This window comes from Phasianus colchicus, chromosome 1 (assembly GCF_987193195.1).
Source record: "Phasianus colchicus chromosome 1, bPhaCol1.hap1.1, whole genome shotgun sequence".
Taxonomy (NCBI): domain Eukaryota; kingdom Metazoa; phylum Chordata; class Aves; order Galliformes; family Phasianidae; genus Phasianus; species Phasianus colchicus.
Window position 1 is genome coordinate 130,420,362 of NC_143436.1, and position 20,027 is coordinate 130,440,388.

At 39.1% G+C, this 20,027-nt stretch overlaps 1 protein-coding gene across 4 annotated transcripts; it reads right to left on the reverse strand.

The window, feature by feature from the left end:
- Window positions 1–78: 78 nt before the first annotated feature.
- LOC116230788 (granulocyte-macrophage colony-stimulating factor receptor subunit alpha-like) lies at window positions 79–18,260 on the reverse strand. 4 transcript variants are annotated; one of them, XM_031596152.2, is made up of 12 exons: window positions 16,783–18,254; window positions 15,916–16,009; window positions 15,618–15,751; window positions 13,600–13,726; window positions 12,424–12,553; window positions 12,135–12,304; window positions 9,865–10,004; window positions 6,742–6,780; window positions 4,617–4,746; window positions 4,112–4,205; window positions 1,773–1,854; window positions 79–974 (listed from the first exon to the last, which is right to left on the reverse strand). In XM_031596152.2, the coding sequence occupies exons 2-12, from the start codon at window positions 15,998–16,000 to the stop codon at window positions 900–902; spliced, it is 1,206 nt and encodes a 401-aa protein (XP_031452012.1). In that variant the 5' UTR covers window positions 16,001–16,009; window positions 16,783–18,254; the 3' UTR covers window positions 79–899. The 4 variants fall into 4 exon arrangements, with proteins under 4 accessions (XP_031452012.1, XP_089982394.1, XP_089982397.1 ...); XM_090126268.1 differs by lacking the exon at window positions 16,783–18,254 and adding an exon at window positions 16,106–16,767; XM_090126271.1 differs by lacking the exon at window positions 15,618–15,751 and having other exon boundaries at window positions 16,783–18,260.
- Window positions 18,261–20,027: the final 1,767 nt, after the last annotated feature.

Genomic DNA, 20,027 nt, shown 5'->3' on the forward strand with positions numbered 1-20,027 from the left:
CGACATCCTCAAAACCTGAATCTCCAAGGCCAAAAGAAGCAGCAAGATATATGAGCTGTCAAAATCAATGAGACTATCTCAGAGGATAAAGTTCTTTTTATTGTGAATGAAAGTACTCAAAGGCTAATTCTGTTAAGGGGTGAAATGATTGAATATTTTTGGTTTGAATATTAACATCAACTTAGAAGTCATGGTGAGCTTCCAGCGTAACATCCTCAGGTAGGAACAGGTGGATGGCTTACTTTCCAACCATCCAAACTGGGGAGTCAGATGACAAGACTATTCTGATATAACTCCAGAATGAGATTTGTATGGAATTAGGCTTTAACTGAAGGGGGGATCTTTGTCTGTGCTCTCCTGTCACCTGACCACACATAAGGACGCATTGGTGATTTTTGTCTACCCTGTCCATCAGGACCAAAAAGCTCTGTCTACAAGCCTGTCTGTCACCCACTCACTAGGATACATGGATTTAGTTTGCCCCAGGTACAGGTATTTGCATTTGCACCTGTTGAACTTCATGAGGTTTCCATCAACCCATTTCTTCAGTGTGTCAAGATCCCTCTAAATAGCTGGCCTGCCTTCTCAGTATACTGGCTCTTACTATTTTTAATATGATAAAAATATATATATTTTTTTTCTTTAACAAATTGAAATGTACCTGAAACTTCTTGAAATATTTAAATCATACTCACAGAATAGAAGATACCCAATAAGGACAATTACCCAGACAGCTAAAGTAAGATGAAATTAAAAGAAAATACACAGGCATTTCAAAAACTTACACATAAATCATCTTATCTCTTGGCTGCACTACTTATGCATTTTAGTCCCTGACTTTCTGCAGAGCTGAATTGCCTGAATTAAAAGTACACTTTCAGGTTCCTCATTTGTTTTTACTATTTTACTACTTCAGCAACTACTGTAATTTGTTCAGTTTCAGATGTCACTGACTGCATTTTGCACTCCATCATCTGAAAGGAAAATTAAAACTTCTGTTAGTTTTAAACATGTGACTAACTTAACTTATGTATGTGTAATTCTGAGAATATTTCAACTTTTTTGCATATTTTAAGGAAATATTTCACTTTTTTTTTTTTTTCTTATCAGATAAGCTTTCCTTAGAAAGACAAAATATTGAAATTTCAACACCTCTCTAATGCTGAAACATGATTTTCAGCCTGGCTTGAAAATGAGTAGGGGAAAGTGTGCTTTTCTCCAGCACACTGTTCACAGATAATTGTAAAAGAATTAGAACAAAAGGATTAACTTTATTAAGGTACGTAACTAGGTGAGCACACTTTGGCCTGAAGCTTAGTTAACTGAACAGGCCTTGAGTGCAGATGTGTGAATGTCCCACTGTCATCCTGCCCAGATGGAGAGAAGCAGCCAGACTGGGCTGTTTGTGGCTCTGCTTATGGGACATTATGTTATTTATAATTTTATTGGTGACAGTGTGGTGCTGGTAAGGCATCCATGCTGCTCTGTGTAACTAGCAGTCTCAATCTCCTCTCTGCATATTGGTACGTGTGTGCCTTTTATAGGACCTACCAATCGGAACAGCAGAAACCCCCTGAGGGGAGAAGAGTACTGCATTTGACTTCCCTTAACAAATTCCCTGCTGATTTCCTTTTGTAGTTCCTCAATATATGTCAAAGGAAAGAGTTATTCGTTCCTTTAAGTTCCTTATCGTTTAAACATTACCTTTAAACCTGCAGTATAGTCTTATTTTGCATTTCATGCATTTAATGTAAAATAGAAAGAAAGCCTACCTGTGGATTTATATCAGGCTGTCCATGAAATGGATTTTTTGGCTTTGGAACTCGTGGAAATGCTGCTTTCCAATAACCAGTCCTGGATTTCAAATGGGACAGAGCAAAACAGAAAAATAAACTATCTGGCATAGTGTGTCAAAAGTGTCAAAACCACTGCACCCTTGAACAAGCTCTTATCTTCCTCCTCTAGGGGAAGAAATCTTCCTCAGAAAAGAAATGAAAATTGTACATCATCATGGCACAGAATGAATACATATGAGGTAAACACTAAGAATTTAGATTTTCTTTTTGGTTAGATTCAAAATATTTATTTTCTACTTTGAAAGAAAAAGGAACTCTCTACTGTGATCATATTTAAGTCACTGCAACCAGTACAAAGTGAACATAAACATTTAAACAAGTAGGAAGAACAGTCTTCTCTGAATGACTGTATATTTTTATACAAAGTGCATGATAAGGTAGACTATCCTTTTTCTTTCCATTTCTCTTGCAGAGTTTATTTCAGGAAGAAATGCAAATTTCTTATGCATTCTCAGATTAATTTAGGTTGCTAGAACAATTCTAATGAATGTTAGAAGATCTATACTGATAAGTACAATCAGCCTGTGTGTTTGCAATAAGTACATTTCAAGAAACCAAATCTTTTGGCAGACAGTCTACATGTTGGTAAGCATGGCTTTAAAAAGTTGGTATCAGGAGAGGCTGTGGAAACTTAAGTTGTTTAATTTGCAGGGAAGGCTAAGAGGTGACCTCATTGTTCTGTGCAGCACAGCACCCTGAGCAGAGGAAGCAGAAGGAGGTGCCACACTCTGCTCCTGAGAACCGATTGCTATAGAAGATTGTTATAGAACAGATCATCTTGAGTGAGATCACAGGACATGTGCAGGATGACCAGAAGATCAAGCCCAGCCAGTGTGGGTAAAAAGGCAGTGTGGGTAAAAAAACTCCTTCTATGACTGAGTAACCTGCCTGGTGGATGAAAGAAAGGCTGTTGACGTAGTCTACCTAGACTTCAGCAAAGCCTTTGACACTGGCTTGGACAGGTACACAATTCACTGGATAAAGAACCAACTGGAGGGTCAGGCCCAGAGTGATGCTGGATGGAGTTAAATCCACCTGGCAGCTGGTAATGAGTGGTGTTCCCTGGGTGTTGGTTTTGGTGCCTGTCCTGTTTAGTATCTCTATTGATGACTTGGATGAGGAGATTAAGCATACCCTCAGTAAGGTTGCAGATGACACCAAGTTGGCAGGAAGTGTTGTTGTGCCCTTCAGAGGGATCTGGACAGGCTGGATTGCTGCACTAAGGCCAAGGGATGAAGTTCAACAAGACCAAATGCTGGTCCTGTGCTTCAGCCACAATAACCGCAGGCAATGCTGCAGGCTTGGGGCAGAGTGGCTGGAAGACTGTGTGGATGAAAAAGACCTGGGGGTATTGGTCGACAGTCAGCTGAACATGAGCCAGCAGTGTGCCCAGGTGGCCAAGAAGGCCAATGGTATCCTGTCTGCTATCAGAAATAGTGCAGCCAGCAGGAGCAGGGAAGTGATCATCCTTCTGTGGGGGCACACCTTGAGTGTTGTGTTCAATTTTGGGCCTCTCACTACGGGAAAAACATTGAAAACCTGAAGCATGTTCAGAGAAGAGCAACGGTGCTGTTGAGGGGTCTGGAGATCAAGTCTCGGCAGGATCAGCTGAGGGAACTGGGATTGTTTAGTCTGGAGAAGAGGAAGCTCAGGGGAGACCTTACTGCTCTCTAAAACTTCCTGGAAGGAGGTTGTGGTGGAGTGGGCGTTGGCCTCTTCTTCCGTGTAACCAGCAACAGGATGAGAGGAAATGGCCTCAAGTTGAGTGAGGGGACGTTGAGTTTGGAATTAGGTTTCTCTTCCAAAAGAGTGTTGAGGTGCTGGAACAGGCTGCCCAGGGAGATGGTTGAGTCACAGTCCTTGGAGACGTTCAAGAAACATGTCAATGTGATACTGAGGGACTTGGTTTAAGTGGAGAAAAATCAATGGTGGATGGACAGCTGGACCAGATGATCTTACAGATCTTTTCTCAACCTTAATGATTCTATGATTCTGTGGTAGGTGATGAAACATAATTAACCTTCTTGCCATGTTAACAGTAGAGCTCTTGAAAAAAATGTATGTGAGTCATCCAAAGAGAGACTTTAGGTATCATAATCATAATGCCTGCCTCGAGAACACCTTTTTAATTTAGCTTCTATTAGATTGTGAGTGAAGATGTATTCAGAGGCACCTCTGCATAATTCATTTGTTTAAGAACTGCAGATGCTTCACACATTCACGCAAAATAAAATAAAAGTATAAATTCTATATACCTTTTGCAGAAGAAAATTGTAAAGATAGCTATTGAGAGTGTTGCAACTGCCACTACAGGTAAAATCCATACTGAAGAAGAAATTTCTTCATTTCCTGAAAGAGCAACAGTCATGAATCATTATTGTTAACAAAAAGCAATAAACGCACAGTCAAGCACACTGACTGGTGAATGTCAGTCCAAAAGGTTTCTCCTGGAACAAAATGCAACTCTTTTTTCTTTTAGCATTTTAGCTGTACATTTTTCCAGGAGAGATTAACACCAAACCTGTTTGTTAGTCCTCAGCGCTAAGCAGATATGATGCACTACAGTTTCAAATATACAACTTTTTTATTGATTTCCGAAGTTAGAATGTTAAGAGATAAACTAATTATCTCTCTCCTTTTCAGCAATGTGGAATGAAACACAATGCTTACATATACTTTACAAGTGCACATCCATGTGCGAGGTAGATAGGCCATAGCTGGGAGAAAGATAAGTCAGGGTAAAGATTTTTTTATTCTTACCAAACTCAACAGCTGCACTCCACTCCCCCCAGTCGTTGTTTACGTTACACATACGGCCAGCTGCTCTTATTTTCACCAGGTTCTTCTGTCTCATGTTGGGATTTTGAACTATGTGGCTTGTAACAATTTCCTAAGCAAACAGACAAAATTACATTTAGACTGAGTTTTTCATTGCTGAATTCCTAGATGTTGACAATGTGGAAGCTGCGTTTACCAGTGAGAGTTTTCAAGGTATGGGAGAATTGCTTGTTAGATCAGACTGCTGCTTTGGAGCAAAAAATATATGCTTGCTTTTTAAGTATGTAGTATGTATGTATCTATGTGTGTATCTTTTCAAGTATAGCCCATCACTCCATAAATTTTGCTGTCTAGAACTTTCAATTTTTCAACTTCTACTTGTTAACCTGTAATTTCTTATGAATCACAGAATCACAGAATCACCAAGGTTGGAAAAGACTTCAAGATCATCCAGTCCAACCATCCACCTATCACCAATAGTTCTCATTAAATCATATCCCTCAACACAAAATCCAAACATTCCTTGAACACCTCCAGGGTCGGTGACTCCACCACTTCCCTGGGCAGCCCATTCTGGTGCCTGACCACTCTTTCAGAAAAGTAGTATTTCCTAACGTTCTGCCTAAATCTCCCCTGGTGCAGCTTGAAACCATTCCCTCTAGTCCTATCACCAGTTACACGAGAGAAGAGGCCAACCCCCAGCTCATACAACCCCCCTTCAGGTAGTTATAGAGAGCAATAAGGTCTCCCCTGAGCCTCCTTTTCTCCAGACTGAACAATCCCAGATCCCTCAGCCACTCCTCATAAGGCTTGTGCTTCAGACTCATCACCAGCTTTGTCACCGTCCTATGAACCCGCTCCAGGGCCTCAATGTCTTTCTTGCAGCGAGGGGCCCAAAACTGGACACAGTACTCAAGATGTGGCCTCACCAGAGCTGAGTAAGGGGGGGGCAATCACTTCCCTGTTCCCGTTGGCAACACTGCTTCTAATGCAAGCCAGGATGCCATTGGCCTTCTTGGCCACCCGGGCACACTGCTGGCTCATGTTCAGCCGAGCATCAATCAATACCTCCAGGTCCATTTCCTCTATGCAGTCTTCCAGCCACTCCACCCCAAGCCTCTAGTGTTGCCTGGGGTTGTTGCAGTCAAAGTGCAGGACCCAGCATTTGGCCTTGTTGAACCTCATCCCATTAGCTTCAGCCCAGCTATCCAGCCTGTCCAGATCCCTCTGTAGGGCCTCGCTACCCCCAGGCAGATCCACACTTCCAGCCAGCTTGGTGTCATCCGCAAACTTACTGAGGGTGCACTCAGTGCCCTCATCCGGGTCATCAATAAAGATACTGAAGAGGACAGGCCCCAGCACCTTCACAAATTTACATAATCAGTAATTCTGATTTATTTTTTATTTTCCTTGCTACATTTACAGAAGCAGAAAAGTATCTTGAATTGTCTTGTATTAATGCTGTTAAAATTCTATAATGCAAAGAATAAACCATCTGCAGGTAGCTCATGTTCCTATCTTTGTAATAGGGCTCCTTAGGACAAAGAAAAGTTCCAGTACAACCTTGCAAAATAAGAAGATTGCAGTACTTAGTTGTACCAGAACTTTCCAAAACATACTCTCTCTTTGGATACTTTCAGAATAGGAGTGGGATGTGCAGGCTGCACTGACTAGAACAAGGTGCAGCATACCTGCAGAACAGGCCCTCTTCCAAAGGTCTTTTTTTTGGTCTTTGGGCTTACGTAAGTTGAATTAAATTCCTAGGAGGAGTTTCCTCAGTGACTCCTTTTCCTTCTGTCACTAATGTGTATCTTCAAATTCTGACCAAACATTTGAGAGGAAGAAGGAATAGTGTAATAGAAGGTTTCACAAAATAGTTATGGAACAGTAATTTTTTTTTTTTTTTTTTTTTTTCACATTTCTTTGAATATGTGATAAGTGACACAAATATCATAATTATTTAGCATCCAGGCGTGTTTCAGAAACTCATAAATAAGAATATCGTAAAGCATTGAACTAACGCTAGATGCAACTATGTGCTATTTACTTTTCACAATTGACTATGAAACGAACATATACTGCTGATAAATAGAAAAAGCAAACTTACTTTTGTATAATTTCGTTTGGTCCACTCTGCAGAGTTACCCTGTAAATCGAGAGAAAACTTTTATTTTTATGATTGCTTTTTTTTTTTTGTTAAGATACTCATTTTAATCAACTATTTATCACCTTTCTCTGCATTACTATCTAATCTACTTCACAGTTTGTTTTGATGAAGTAGTAATTTATTTTTATATTACTTTATTTCTGATATGCGATCCAACTGCCATGCCAAGTTTATATAGTAACTATTTCTTCTATGGAAAAGTATTTGTATTCCTTACCATTAGAGATGAGAAATAAATTTTATTTCAGATTGATGCTTGAACTGAAACACAACCAAAGAAAAAAACCCTGGTCTGAATGCAAACAGTAATTCTATTCTCACACACACCAGAAAAAGCTTTTAAGATCACAGAATCAAAGAATGGTTTCAGTTGGAAGGGAGCCTTAAGATTATCTAGTTCCAAACCCCCACTATAGGCAGGGACACCTCCCACTAGGCCAAGTTGCTCAAAGCCCCATCCAGCCTGGCTTTGAATGTTTCCAGAGAGGGGGCATCCACAACCTCATTGGCAACCTGTTCCAGTGTGTCACCACTTTCACAGAAAATAATTTCTTCTTAATAACTAGTCTAAATCTACCCTCTTCCAGTTTAAAGCCATTTCCCCTATTGCTACTTAAAAAAACTCCCTCCCCAGCTTTCCTCTAGGTCCTCTTCTGGTACCAGAAGGCTGCTATAAGGTTTCTTTGGAGTCTTCTCCATGCTGAAAAGCCCCAGCTCTCTCAGCCTCTCCCCATAAGGGCTCCAGCCCTCATCTCTGTGGCTCTCCTCTGGACCTGCTCCAACAGCTCCATGTCCTCCTTGTTTTGGGGGCCCCAGAACTGGACACAGTACTCCAGCTGGGATCTCAAAATAGCAGAGTAGAGGGGCAGAATCACCTCCCTGACCTGCTGATCACACTTCTCTTGATGCAACCCAAGATAAAGTTGGCCTTCTGGGCTGCAAGTGCACACTGCCAGCTCATATTAAATCTTTCATCAACTGACACTGCCCAATCCTTCTCCACAGGGAATTGCTCACACGTTCTCTGCTCAACTTGTATCTGTGTTTGGGATTGCCCCAACTCAGTTGCAGGACCTTGCACTTCACCTTGTTGAACTTCACGAGATAAGCTTTTCTTTTTAAATCTATTGTTTATATCTTATAAAAACACAAAAGACTATGCTGAATTGTAAATGCTAAGCAAATGCTGTTTCTTTTCCCGCAGATGAAATCATTCCGAAGTGACTTGGATTCACAAATATTTCAGGATTCCCTCCATCTACATTTCTGATAGGAAAAAAAAATCCCATATCTCTTCTGTGTAAGTATAATGACTACTATATAGCATATTGACCACACACAACTAATGATTGGCAGGCTAAATCAACATCTCCACTAGCCTGTGGGTTTGGAGTTTTTTGTTTGTTTGTTTTTGTTTTTAATTACTTTCAGTCTTGTTTTTTTTTTTTTTCCATTGTAAAACAATAAGAAATTAGATCAAATATTTCTTCAGAAAATAATGGTACACATGCTGTACCCATGTGGCACCTGAGCACGTGTTGCAAAGCATGCTGCTGTACAAGAGAGCAGGTCCTTGAATCCCTAAACAGCTACACTGAGTAGAGGGGGAAAATGGAATCATTTCCCTGTAGTGCTTTTACTGATGTCACATATGAGAAAGAAAGAGAGTAACAGAATCAAAGAACCATAGGGATTAGAAGGGACCTCTGGAGGCCATCCAGTCCAACCTCCCTGCTAAATAGGTTCCCTGCATCAGGTCACACAGGTAGCATCCAGGTGGGTTTTGAATATCTCCAGAGGAGACTCCACAACTCCTGAGGGCAGCCTGTTCATGGTCATTGTGTTATCCTTTTTGTTTTCTCCCAATGCAAGTAATTTCCAGTTGTAAAATAAAGTTTAAAAGTTGATTGTAACACAAATATTTGTTGGTTGCAGTGTATTAGCAACGCAATATTTCTCTGTAAAATAATATAAGCAAAATCTTGCTCTCACTTTATACTTCGCAATTGGAAAGCAATACATTTTGCAATGCAGTATTTGGTGGACTTTGATGAAATTAGTAATGTGAAAACTGCTGATAATTTCTTATGGAAATAACTAGGCAATTCGGACAGCATATAAATTGAATATTCTTTGTAACCTGGTATTAATCATGTTAAAAAATAAAGAATTCTGTATTGCTTTACTGTGATTTCTCTTTATGTCAAAGCCACGCAGAGCTCAGTGTAAAGACTTAATTGCTACAAAGGCAAAGGGTTAGAAGAAGCTGTAAGGTTTTATAGCAGCAATCATCTGGGATCATCTGTGAATTAGCAAACCGCCTGCAGACCCAGATCCGAACAGTAACTCCAGAGAAGGAAAGCACCAGCCGCCCAGTGGCAGCCGGGCTGCAGTACAGGCAGGCTGTTCCTCCCCAGTTGCCATCAGCCTCCTCTTGACTGCCTGCCGAAGTTCTGCCAGAGGTGTATTGCACCTACTCTCCTTCCAGCTGGACCCCTCAGACTTTCACTCCATCCTCACTCTTTCTTGCTCCCAAAGACTTGTCAAGTCTTTTTGCTTTCTCTCTCATTTTTTTTCTTTTACTTAGCATTATACATCTCCAGCTGCTATGGTATCTGCTAGTTACATTTTGAATGTACAGAAATTTCAACCTCTTCCATCCATTCATACTGCTTAACCAAATCACCATTTCTTCACCCTGTATTTGCAGCCCAGCTCTGTCCTATCACAGAGATGCAGAAGTAAGCCCCAGCAAAAGAAAGTACTTCTTCTGAGTTTTGTCACAGCCCAATCTGTAATATGTTCAAGTTGTGATTAACCATCCTTCTCCTCTTAGTCCCACGTACTCATAGACACTGAGTGTATCTTCAGCAATGTGTTACTCAGGAAAAGAGGGATAAAATTGGACAGTACAGCTTCACCAAGTGCAATAAAGGCACGACAATGAAAAATAATTCTGCATATGAGGAAGTCTACACGATATGAAAATCTTTTTACCCATGCCAATTAGAAAATGTAAAAATGTGCATCGATGTTTAACGTAGGTCTAGAGATTCCTCTTACCTTGGATGTTATTTCAACTTCATATTTAAAACACCTGTCTTTGTTAGAGTGATTTATTTGGGGTTGTTGCCATTGAATAGTGCAAGAATGTGAAATTTCATCACAACTGACAGTGACATTTGATGGAGGTGTGAGTTTTTCTGAAATGATAAATTCAAGAGTTCAAATATTTAAAATCACTTAATAGTTTTTTATTTGATTTAAAAGGAAAAAAAAAAAAAAGGAGGAATTGCAGGTAACATTTCTGTGAAGAAATATACTTATTTACATTTATTTTTCTTGAACACTATATTAGAAGCCCAGAGCTCTCTATATACTGTCTCCAGGAAGAGAAGTAGGAATACAGGGATACAGGGAGAGCAATCTGATGTTAATACTAATGTAAGAATTCTGAAGGTTATTTCATTCTTTAAGCTTTCTCACTAGACTCTTCTGTGACATGACCGTATGGCTTGCTTGGTGTTATGAACCAAGCAGCTTATTTCTCCTCCAAAAATAACCATACAGTTTTAAGAATGGCATTTCAGTTTAAGAACTTCAGACATCTCCCCTACTTTCACAAACGTGGGCAAAAGTATAGATACTTTTGTATTTTGATCATACCCGAGGACTTAATATCTATCATAACAGCAAAAGACAAGCAGACACTGATAACTAAAGGAGTGATAAAACAATAGAGGGAATGGTTTCAGTTAGACTATCTTGCATCAGTCTTTACAGACAGGACTGGTCTGTTTGTGATGGGCCGTTTGGTCAAGAAGCAGTTTTATTTCATCTCTCTGGGTACTAGTACAGTTTACCTCCTTTTCTTTATAGAATGAAGCTTTGTTTGTTTTTGGTGGCAGTATCAAAGCAATGGAGCTTTGCCAATAGTGAAAGTGCATATGAAAACTTGGGGTATTTTGAACACACATTCATTTCTTTAGTTAAGGGTATGTTTTCCACATATGGTATTTCCACTGGCAATGCAGAGGCTCAAATAGGCTCTTTAGTTGAAATGTCTTTGGCCATCATTGAAAAAGGTAGTAGTGTGAAATGCCATCTCCAAAATTCCATCAATGTATTTATAATTCAAGTAGATTGCTGAAAAAAGCTGAGAAGGGCTACAGCTGTGAAGAATCCTTGCTTATTTTCTTCATGGCTCTTTCATTTAGGTAGTTGATTTTCTTGAAAAAGCCACAGTCTCTCAGTCTCTCACTTTTGACTCTAGGAATATGTGAGACAGTGTACTTTTACAGATGATAAAGGAACTGACCTAGAATGGAAGAACTGCTGATGCATACCATGTATTTTTTCCAGCTCAGTGTTTATGTTGTACAATACATGTCAAGTAATGGAGTTATTCCATATAAGAAAGGATGGAATAGCAGCAACTATAAAGAAAACCTTGGTCCAAAGCAATAACGTTTTGAGAAGTTAAACAAGGAGGAAGTCTGAAGGTCATTGAAAAAACATACTAAATAAATGATAGTTATGATATAATATTTTTCAAAGGACCAGGGAGCTAGAAACACCAGCCAGGATAAATTATTCAGAGCAATTAGAAAAGGAGGGCATACACTGCTCCTTTTGACATCGCAAGAATAATGAGTGAAAAGAGACTTCAGGTCTTGCCTGTACAGATACCACTCTTATGAAAAAAATATTATTTCCAACAATGCTGGTAAATGAGTAAATGTGTTCTGAACTGAAATGCAGAAGGTCCATAAAATTAAAATGGTTACAGATTCTATGGGGAAGTAAACAGAAGTTAAATTCTGCAGCCAGACACTAAATGCAGAAATAAGATAATTTTTAAGAGCTTTAAACATAATAGAAAATAGTGTGAAAGCATTTACAAAGTCAGTGCTCATCATCTTTAGGATAATAAACAGCTATATGAGTTGACAGACTGGGCAACACATTTCATCTTTGCTGCACAAGTGAAGATAGAATTAGAAATTTCAGTGAGAATTTAGGAACTCTGGTATTAACATCCAATGGATTTGAATGCCTGCACGGTTTTTAGGTAAATGACACTCAAGCCAGAAAATCCTCACTCTCAACATAAGAATTGTTAGGATGTCTTCTCTTAACAGTTATTTCAGAATGTTACTACTTCCTCTTGTGGTCCATTTTTGAACTATATTTTTGCCAGCATCAAACAGAAAACAGGAAAAACTGTCATGTGGGGAGAAAATTATGTCTGAGTGCAGGCTCTGTCTCAGGGATAAATGCTCTGTTACCCTTATGTAATAGTAGAAATAAAACAAAATAAATAATTTACTCACCAATCGTATATAGGTCAATATTTGCGTCATAGAACTGGACCAGGGAGTTTTTGCTAGACCCATTCACCAAAAAATAAGATTTCTCTATCTTCACGTTTTTGAATCTACATCCCACATGTCTACCATTTTCGTCTTTAATGTAAAGCTCACATTCCATTACGTCATCATCTCTAAAGATAACATAACACACACAAACACACACATATATATACATGTCAAGGAGTTTTAATTAAAAACAGGTACTGTGATGTGTTAAGTGAGAATTCAATACTCAAGAAGACCTACTCACATCGAGTTCCGCCAGTAGAGAAAATATTGGGTATCTCCTGGAGCATTCCTGCCTGCCTGCCAAGTGCAGTTCATGAGGGAAACGTCATAAATCACACAGGAGAAGTTCTCAATGGCTGACCCATTGATGCCTGCAAACACAGCAGTGTTCATTATGAGGACAAAATGTGTGGACTGCTCCAAGCTGGAGGATTTTGGCACATGCTTAGGTACAGCAGATACCTGCAACTTTAGACAATTATTGTTTTGATTAGGAATGATAAACACCATTTTACGTCGCTGCATTGGAAGATATTTAGACTGACAGATCTTGTGAAGAATCTGATGTAGCTATGTCCTCCAAAGATATGAAGTTGTATATGACAGGATTAGGCTCCATGAAGACTAGGTTGCCGTAATGCAGGCTGACACCTAAAGTGGCCACGTTCCTTGAATTATTCTGATTTCTGAGATTAACATCACTTCACCAAATCATAAACACTGCATATTGCTCTTTAACTCCTAACCCCAACAAAGGCTAATAAGGAGAATAAACGTGTCTTTTTAAAAGAAAGGATGACTTAGCCCTCCTTTTATAAGGAAACAGCAATTTCTTTGAGCTTGATGAGACAGGAAGGAGCGTCATTGTGTATATTCCATTCCATGTTACTTAAATGAGCAAATATTGTACCTCATTATCTTAACACTCTCATATCTGTTATCCCTCTCAGATAAAAAAGGTCAGATTCCATCAGACTTTTTGTTATCATAGATTGGACACTAAAAAGTGATACCACGAGTTATGCTATTACAGAATTCAAGGTGTCACACAGTTCTTGAGGAAGAATTTAAAAACTACAGCCACAAACCTATTTCAATTTGATTTTGAGTAATACAGGAAAATGAAGCTAATAAAACATTCAGAAGAGAATCTGCAATTAAGAAAATGTCACCAAGCAAGACATTAGCCAAGGGCAAAACATTTACTGAGTTTCCTACAAGTTGTAGGAAAATACTTTGCTTGTCCAACACCTTGTCATAAGGATATGAACAAGAAGCTATCCATTTCCAGGAAATAGAATAACTAAGGAAGGAAGCATTTCATGGTTTTTTTTTTTTTTTTTTTTTTTTTTTTTTTTTTTTAACACTCAGGCCCATTAGAAGAATGCAAATTCTTTTCCAAAGTCTAGTGCATTACCTTGAGGAATATACTTGCATGTGACTGAGTATGTACTGTTAATGCTCTCTGCTGTAACTGAAAAGTTTGCCCCGTTGTGCAGAGGAAGTGCTAGATTTCTTCCAAAGATGCAGTTTGTGTTCTTTTCCTGAAAAATGACATTCAGGTGGTTAATTTTTTAACTTTTTCATCTAACGGTTTATGTAACACTTCTGTAGAAAGCCTGTGCTTTCTGTGTAAGTACTGATATCTCCCCGAGACAAAGAGCTCCCTTCCTAGTAATGTTGGATAATGAGCCTTTATCAGCATAAGGTGAAGACTTTGATGCTTCCCATCAGAAAATCTCATGAGAGCAGTGTGAAGAATAGGAACTCTTCCTCTCTATCCATCCATCAGCATAAAAAATCTTTTGAACCTCCTCAAAATGAAGCATATGTTCTTTCCTAAAAATCAACAGATGGCTTTACTGTACTTTATTCTCATTTCAAAGACAAAAGGAGATAGCCCACGAATGACTGCTTGGGCAAGGAGATGGCTTGAGGTTAATCTCTAGTAATATTAGATTTCTTAATGTTAGCAGCCAATTTGAACAAATCATATAAGTGCCTTCTCTATTTAGTGGTAAAGTACAGAGGTGTTTTCATCTAAGATGCATGGGATACATTTTCTCCAGGCAGGACCTGTACCTCACTAGTGCCTTTTATCAGAGTTTTGAAGACTAAGGTTTCCATGCTTAGATAGTTGAAATAAAGCTGACATGACTATTCTAATCTGTGATCATTGATGCAGATGCTAGAACTACATGGAGTATTAAAAGACTCCCCAGAAATTAGACTTTTGGAAACTGCTTACAGAAACAGTAAATGTGGTATATATTTTGCATACTGACAGAGCAGCAGAGCATAAAATGCTTATTCTTCATTTGTGCAAAAAAAGGATGTCAAAACCAATATTTTCTGATACAGTTCCTGTTCCTGAACTGTACTTTAGAGATAGTCGAATCAGTCTGATGCACAAGAGATATTGACCAAATAGGCTGTGACATTACTGCAGCTGTGGTGTCTGGAGGAAGAGAATTTGGTAAATAGTGCAGTAATGTATGTATTCAGGAAAAAAATATTCCCATGAGTTCACGACTTGCTTTGTCAGTCTTCAAAAGAAAACCTATTCTGGTTAATACATGTAGTAATTACAAAACAGGGAAAGGTTTAGCTTGCCATCTTCTCTGCATAAGATCTGAAAACAGGCTAAATCAGACAAAGAAATTATCTTTCTGTAAAGTCAGAACACTGTCCAAGTAATCCATTCTGAGTTCCATGTCTCCTGTCAGCTATCAAAATGTTGGAGCCATATTAAAAACACACACACACACATATATATCTTATTTCTCTTTTTAAGCTATGCATATAGATTTCCTGTTCTCTTGGGACAAGATGGGCATCTGGAACATGCTGTCCTGCAGAGTGATATAAATTAATGCCTTCCAAGAATGTCTAGCTACAGAGCCGCTGGCTCAGGCCTATTTTTTTTTCAGGTCTTGGTTCAGTTTGTCTATTCAAATGTGCCTACTATGTTTGAAATAACCAGCTTGGATCCCAGGAGCCACTCCAGAAACACTGTTCCTTCACAAACTTCTATGTCACATGAGTCCCAGTTCTGAGCTACACTACAGCTCCAGTGCCACTGAACACTTATTCAAGTAAGAGCACGTGTCTAACTCAGTTTCTCCTCTATATGTGAAAATTCTCATCCACACAGCAAGAGATGCCTCTCAGTGAAGGTCCTTTGAAACCAGGAAACGAGGCAGTCTTATGCTTCAGTCTCATCAAGATACTGGTCCCATAGTACTCCTCACAGGGCAAGAATTTCACAAGAAGTGCCAGAGGACAGACACGTATCAGTATCAAGATGGGCCTCAGTAAAAACTAAAAAGAATGGCTAAAACACAGACTATCTTTTTTCAGTTATTTAAGAATATGAAAGAAAAAGAACAAAGTGTAGTGATTTATCTCTGTTGATACTTTACATAGAAAATTTACCTGTATTTTGACATTATTATTATATACTGTCATAGAACATTTGTACTTAGTGAAATTCATGGTGCTGATCCAACTCAGTTCTGTTTTCCACCAATTCAGCATCAAATTTTGGATGGGTGAATCTGACATCTCCCCTGAAATTATCACATAATAGGGATCGGTTATTTTCAGATTTTTGAGGTACAGGGGTTACTACTTACCAGATCTAAGACAAAAGGCAACTGGGGGACAAATATGTCTAAAGAGAAACATATTACACTTCACCTAAGAGGATATCTGCAGGAAGTGTTCTACTCACAGTTTGTGCACTGCCAATCATCATACATCTGGGCAACCAGCAGCATCCACTGTGTCATGAAGATGAGTCCAAGACAAGCAAGCATCTTTTCTTCCTTGGAGACAAAAAGCAACAAAAATTGTCCAATATGACAGATATCAGAGCAAACTGCTACCCTCTGAATTAGTCTGGTCATATCTGCTCATTTTACCTGCTTCCAAACTGTCTGCCCATCTCAATTCTTGAGCAAGAAAAGATTTTATGGACATCTCAAGCAGCCAGAGAATCTTTAAAATGGATAGTAACAAGATCAACAAAGTTGTTGTTCACTGCAGCAAAATAATTTGTGTGATGATTTTTAAAGCTGTTGATTTGGGAACTGCTCTAGAAATTCTACATACATTCACCTGATGACTGCCGTCTTAAGGTCTAAAGATTATCTATCAGGATGAGTAGACCTCAAGCATGTGGGTAAACAGCTGCAAATAGAAAATATCAGAATTTGTCACAGCAAAATCAATTAGTTCTAGATACTCAGTGATCAGTATGTTAAGTTTGGTGAGGGTGTTAGCACAGTTAGTGTACTTCCAAGTGTATTTTTTAGCATACATGCATAAAAGTAGATCTAGGAGCAGCATCTAAGTTTATTACAAATTCAGTGCCAAAACCAGAAAGAAAATAAAAAAAATCTGGCTAAGGAACTTTCTTGGCAGGTAGGAGATATCTTCTTTGCAAAAATCTTTATTCAACTCAGCTCCATGTATTTCTCTGCCAGCTTCTGAGATTATGCCTGGATCATCGTCCCTCCAGCCCCTGGCTTCCTGTATCTATCTTAGAACATTACCAAATACTCCCATAAACAAAGCAGAAAGACAAAGATAGACCTACCTTGTATTTCAAAACTTCTTTGTCTCATTTATCTTTGTATCATAGTCTTGAGACTCAGAGAAGATGGAAAGACTCGCAATTGCAATGGTTATACAGCTACAAATAGGGCTGCCTCCTTGTCTCTTACATTTTAGGGAACACTCATATTATCGGAAGTGTTGCAAGATGTGATGCTCGTCACTTCCCTCCTGACTGTTACAAAATCAAGAGTCTTGGCAATTTTAAAACTCACATTTCATGCAATTTTTACAAGTAGTTGGCTGTTAAATTTTTTTTTTGTTATTGTATAGAATCCGCTAATACTTTGGAACCCAATGAATATGTAAAAACATTTCCTCTTACGGATATTTATCTCTGGTTGTAAATAATTCTTAGTGGTACAAAGCATAACTCAATAAAAAGCATATCCTTCCATGGGCCAAGCATGCTGTCCCTGGTGCTTGAGGACCTAGGGTGATTTTCTAAGGTGAATGGAAAGGGGAAAGTGCCTGGGGCAATAAAATTAGAGCCATAGCAAATGCCAGAGAGAATCTAATGGAGTTTTGAAAATTGAAGGAAGACAGTTTCTGTGCATCTGCCTCTCTCTCTCTCCTTTCTCCTTGAGAGAGATCCTTTGTCTCCCTCTTCCAATAGCATAGTTCCCAGATTGTTAAGCAATCTCCCACCCCATCCCTGCAGCAGATAGGTCCAAAGCAGGAGCTCTGTTCCCATTCTGGCTCTTCACAATGCAGGAGAAGAGAAGGAAAGGTGCTGAGGTGAGCCCAGAGATTAGGCTGGAAAGGAAGAAGGCTGGAATCAATTCCACCAAAGTTGCATTTGTTGATCCTTCACCACTTTAAGGATGGGGATTAAGGTCAGATGATGCTCTGAGGGGGCTGTATCTCCACATGCCTACAGACATTTCCTGGGAGAAGCAATGGGAGCACAAGCCCATATATGGCTGTGGCTGGATGGCTATGCAGTACCTGTATGTGACTCAGCTGCTCATCACGCTGGTGCAGATGCGGTGGAATGCTGGACAATTGCATTTTCTGTGTGCCTAAATTTGGTTCTGGGAAGTGCTGTCAACTTCCAGATTTCGAGTCCTCCCAATTACATCTCTTAGAATGAGTGAACAAAGAGAAACACATCCATGCAGCGCTGGGTTCCTTTTCTCCAGTGCAACTCAACTAAGTAGCGACTTGAGCCTTATGTACCCACTCTGAAGAGCTCACAAACTTATAGCAAATAATAGAAGAGCAGCACTCTGGTACTTTCTGAGATTATGCATCTAAGCAACACATTGAGGAAGTAGGGGTTTTGAGGTTTTGGGGTGAGAATATGCTATTTTTTTTTTTTTTTAACTAGAATATATTGTAGGAGAACAAGCCAAACAACCCACAAGAACAGTACTGTTACCACCACAAAGGAACTCTGTTACCCAGGGGATTTCTTTGCTTGTCTATATTTAGGGCAAATCCTTCCTGAGATTTTAAAAAATATAAACAAATTAAAAAAAAAAAAAATCACTAAGCAAAACTGTTGCAGTTGACATTATCAAAGCCGTGAAGTCCAAGAAATCTGTGTGGAGTGGCCTTAGTGTAACCCAGCAGGTGAAGAATAGGCTCTTTTCAGAATTACAGAGATAATGAGAGTGTATTCAGCTTTCGGTTCTTTGAGACCCATGATGATCCTGCCACTGCCAGATCAGAATTAACACAACTTTCCTAGAAAATCCTAAAGCTTGAAGAATATTTTATTCATCCAACAGCAATAGGAGTGCTCACAAGAGCTGTCTAAACATTCTTTCTGGCAATATATTACAGCTCTTGTATAGATTGCAACATTCTTCTTGGTACTTGCACTACTTCCTTTTTTTCAGAAAATGATGTTTTCCATAACAGAACAAAGGAATAGCAACAGGGGACCAGAATACAAGACTTCTGTCTGCGTGAACATCTGAATCACATAGTTAGAAGGTTACATATCCTGACCACCCTTTTCCAGCGATCATTACTTTAGGCCTTTGCCCAAGAACAGGAAAGAGATGCTGTAACCTCAACTACTCCCACCTCCTCTGTCTCATGAATAGGAATTCTGTTGTTCTCATCAGGACATTGGAAATGAATTCCAGGTTTCTGAAGGGGCTTTGTAGCCTCAACAGCTTCCCTAGCAAAAGCAAAGGGGGTGTAAATAGTTCACTAATGGTCATGATTGTGAAACAGAATAGAGAGGATCCAGTAGACCTTATGTTTTGATTTCTATAGTAAGTTTTGGTTTTAGTTGGACATTTGTGATGCAGAAGTTCTTACTGTTAATAAGTTATAATTTAAAGAGTATGCTCCATTTTAACTTCTATTTTTAAAATTATCCAAAAGAAATAGTCCATTAAGACTTATTTAGAAACATGGAATCAGAAAAATCTGGCTTCAAAGGAAACATCTTGATCATGGGCTAGCGGATGTTTATCACTATCACTGAATTTTGTCTATTAAGATGGGGTTTCAGCTGCCTCAAATGATTTTAACCATCCTGAAATCTGCTGGAAGGGCAACATGGCAGGGTACGGAGAATTAGAGAGATCATCAGGAATCATATTTTAATACAGATGCTGGACAGACCAAATACAGAAGATACCCAGTTGGATTTGTAACTCATCAAAGAAGAGTTGGTCAAGGATATGACAGTCATTTGCAATCGTGACTGCAAGGACCGCGATGTGGTAGACTTTAAGATCCTGAGAAAAAAGAGGAAGGCAAATAGCATAATATATATGTGAGATGTCATGAAAATAGTGTTTAGCTTGTCTGCCAGCAGCCTAGATTTATCTTCCTTATATCCTTCGTCCTCTTACTGTGTTTTGGATATCATGACACAGACTAGAGTTCCTCCCTTTGAGTCTCAGTTAACCTCTCTAACGGTTCTTGGCATCTGCTACCTTTGCCCTACAGATTCTTTTATGCCAGAACCATCCTCTCATAACTCATGGACTCAGATCTCTGTGACTTGTGTCCCCGATTGCTTCCTTCTGACACTGGGGATTTCCTATGCTGCAGAAGCTGTCTTGGTGCCTGTCTGATGGACTTAGTTTATGTCATTATGGCATGACTCAAGGCATGTTTCTCTCTAGCCAGGGCTATACTCTGGGCAGAAGTGAAATTCCCATTGGAAGCTCCAATTCAGTTAGAAGAAACTCATGCTTCAGTTACATGTATCCATACTGAGCATTTTTTAAAATCTGGCATACTTTTTTCTTAACCTCGTCA

Coding starts and splice junctions, on each gene's coding strand:
- LOC116230788 (XM_031596152.2), bottom strand. CDS start 16,000: ATGCTTGCTTGTCTTGGACTCATCTTCATGACACAGTGGATGCTGCTG. Junction 15,752..15,915: donor TGATTGGCAGTGCACAAACT/GTGAGTAGAACA, acceptor TGATAATTTCAG/GGGAGATGTCAGATTCACCC. Junction 975..1,772: donor AGCCTGATATAAATCCACAG/GTAGGCTTTCTT, acceptor TTTTCCTTTCAG/ATGATGGAGTGCAAAATGCA.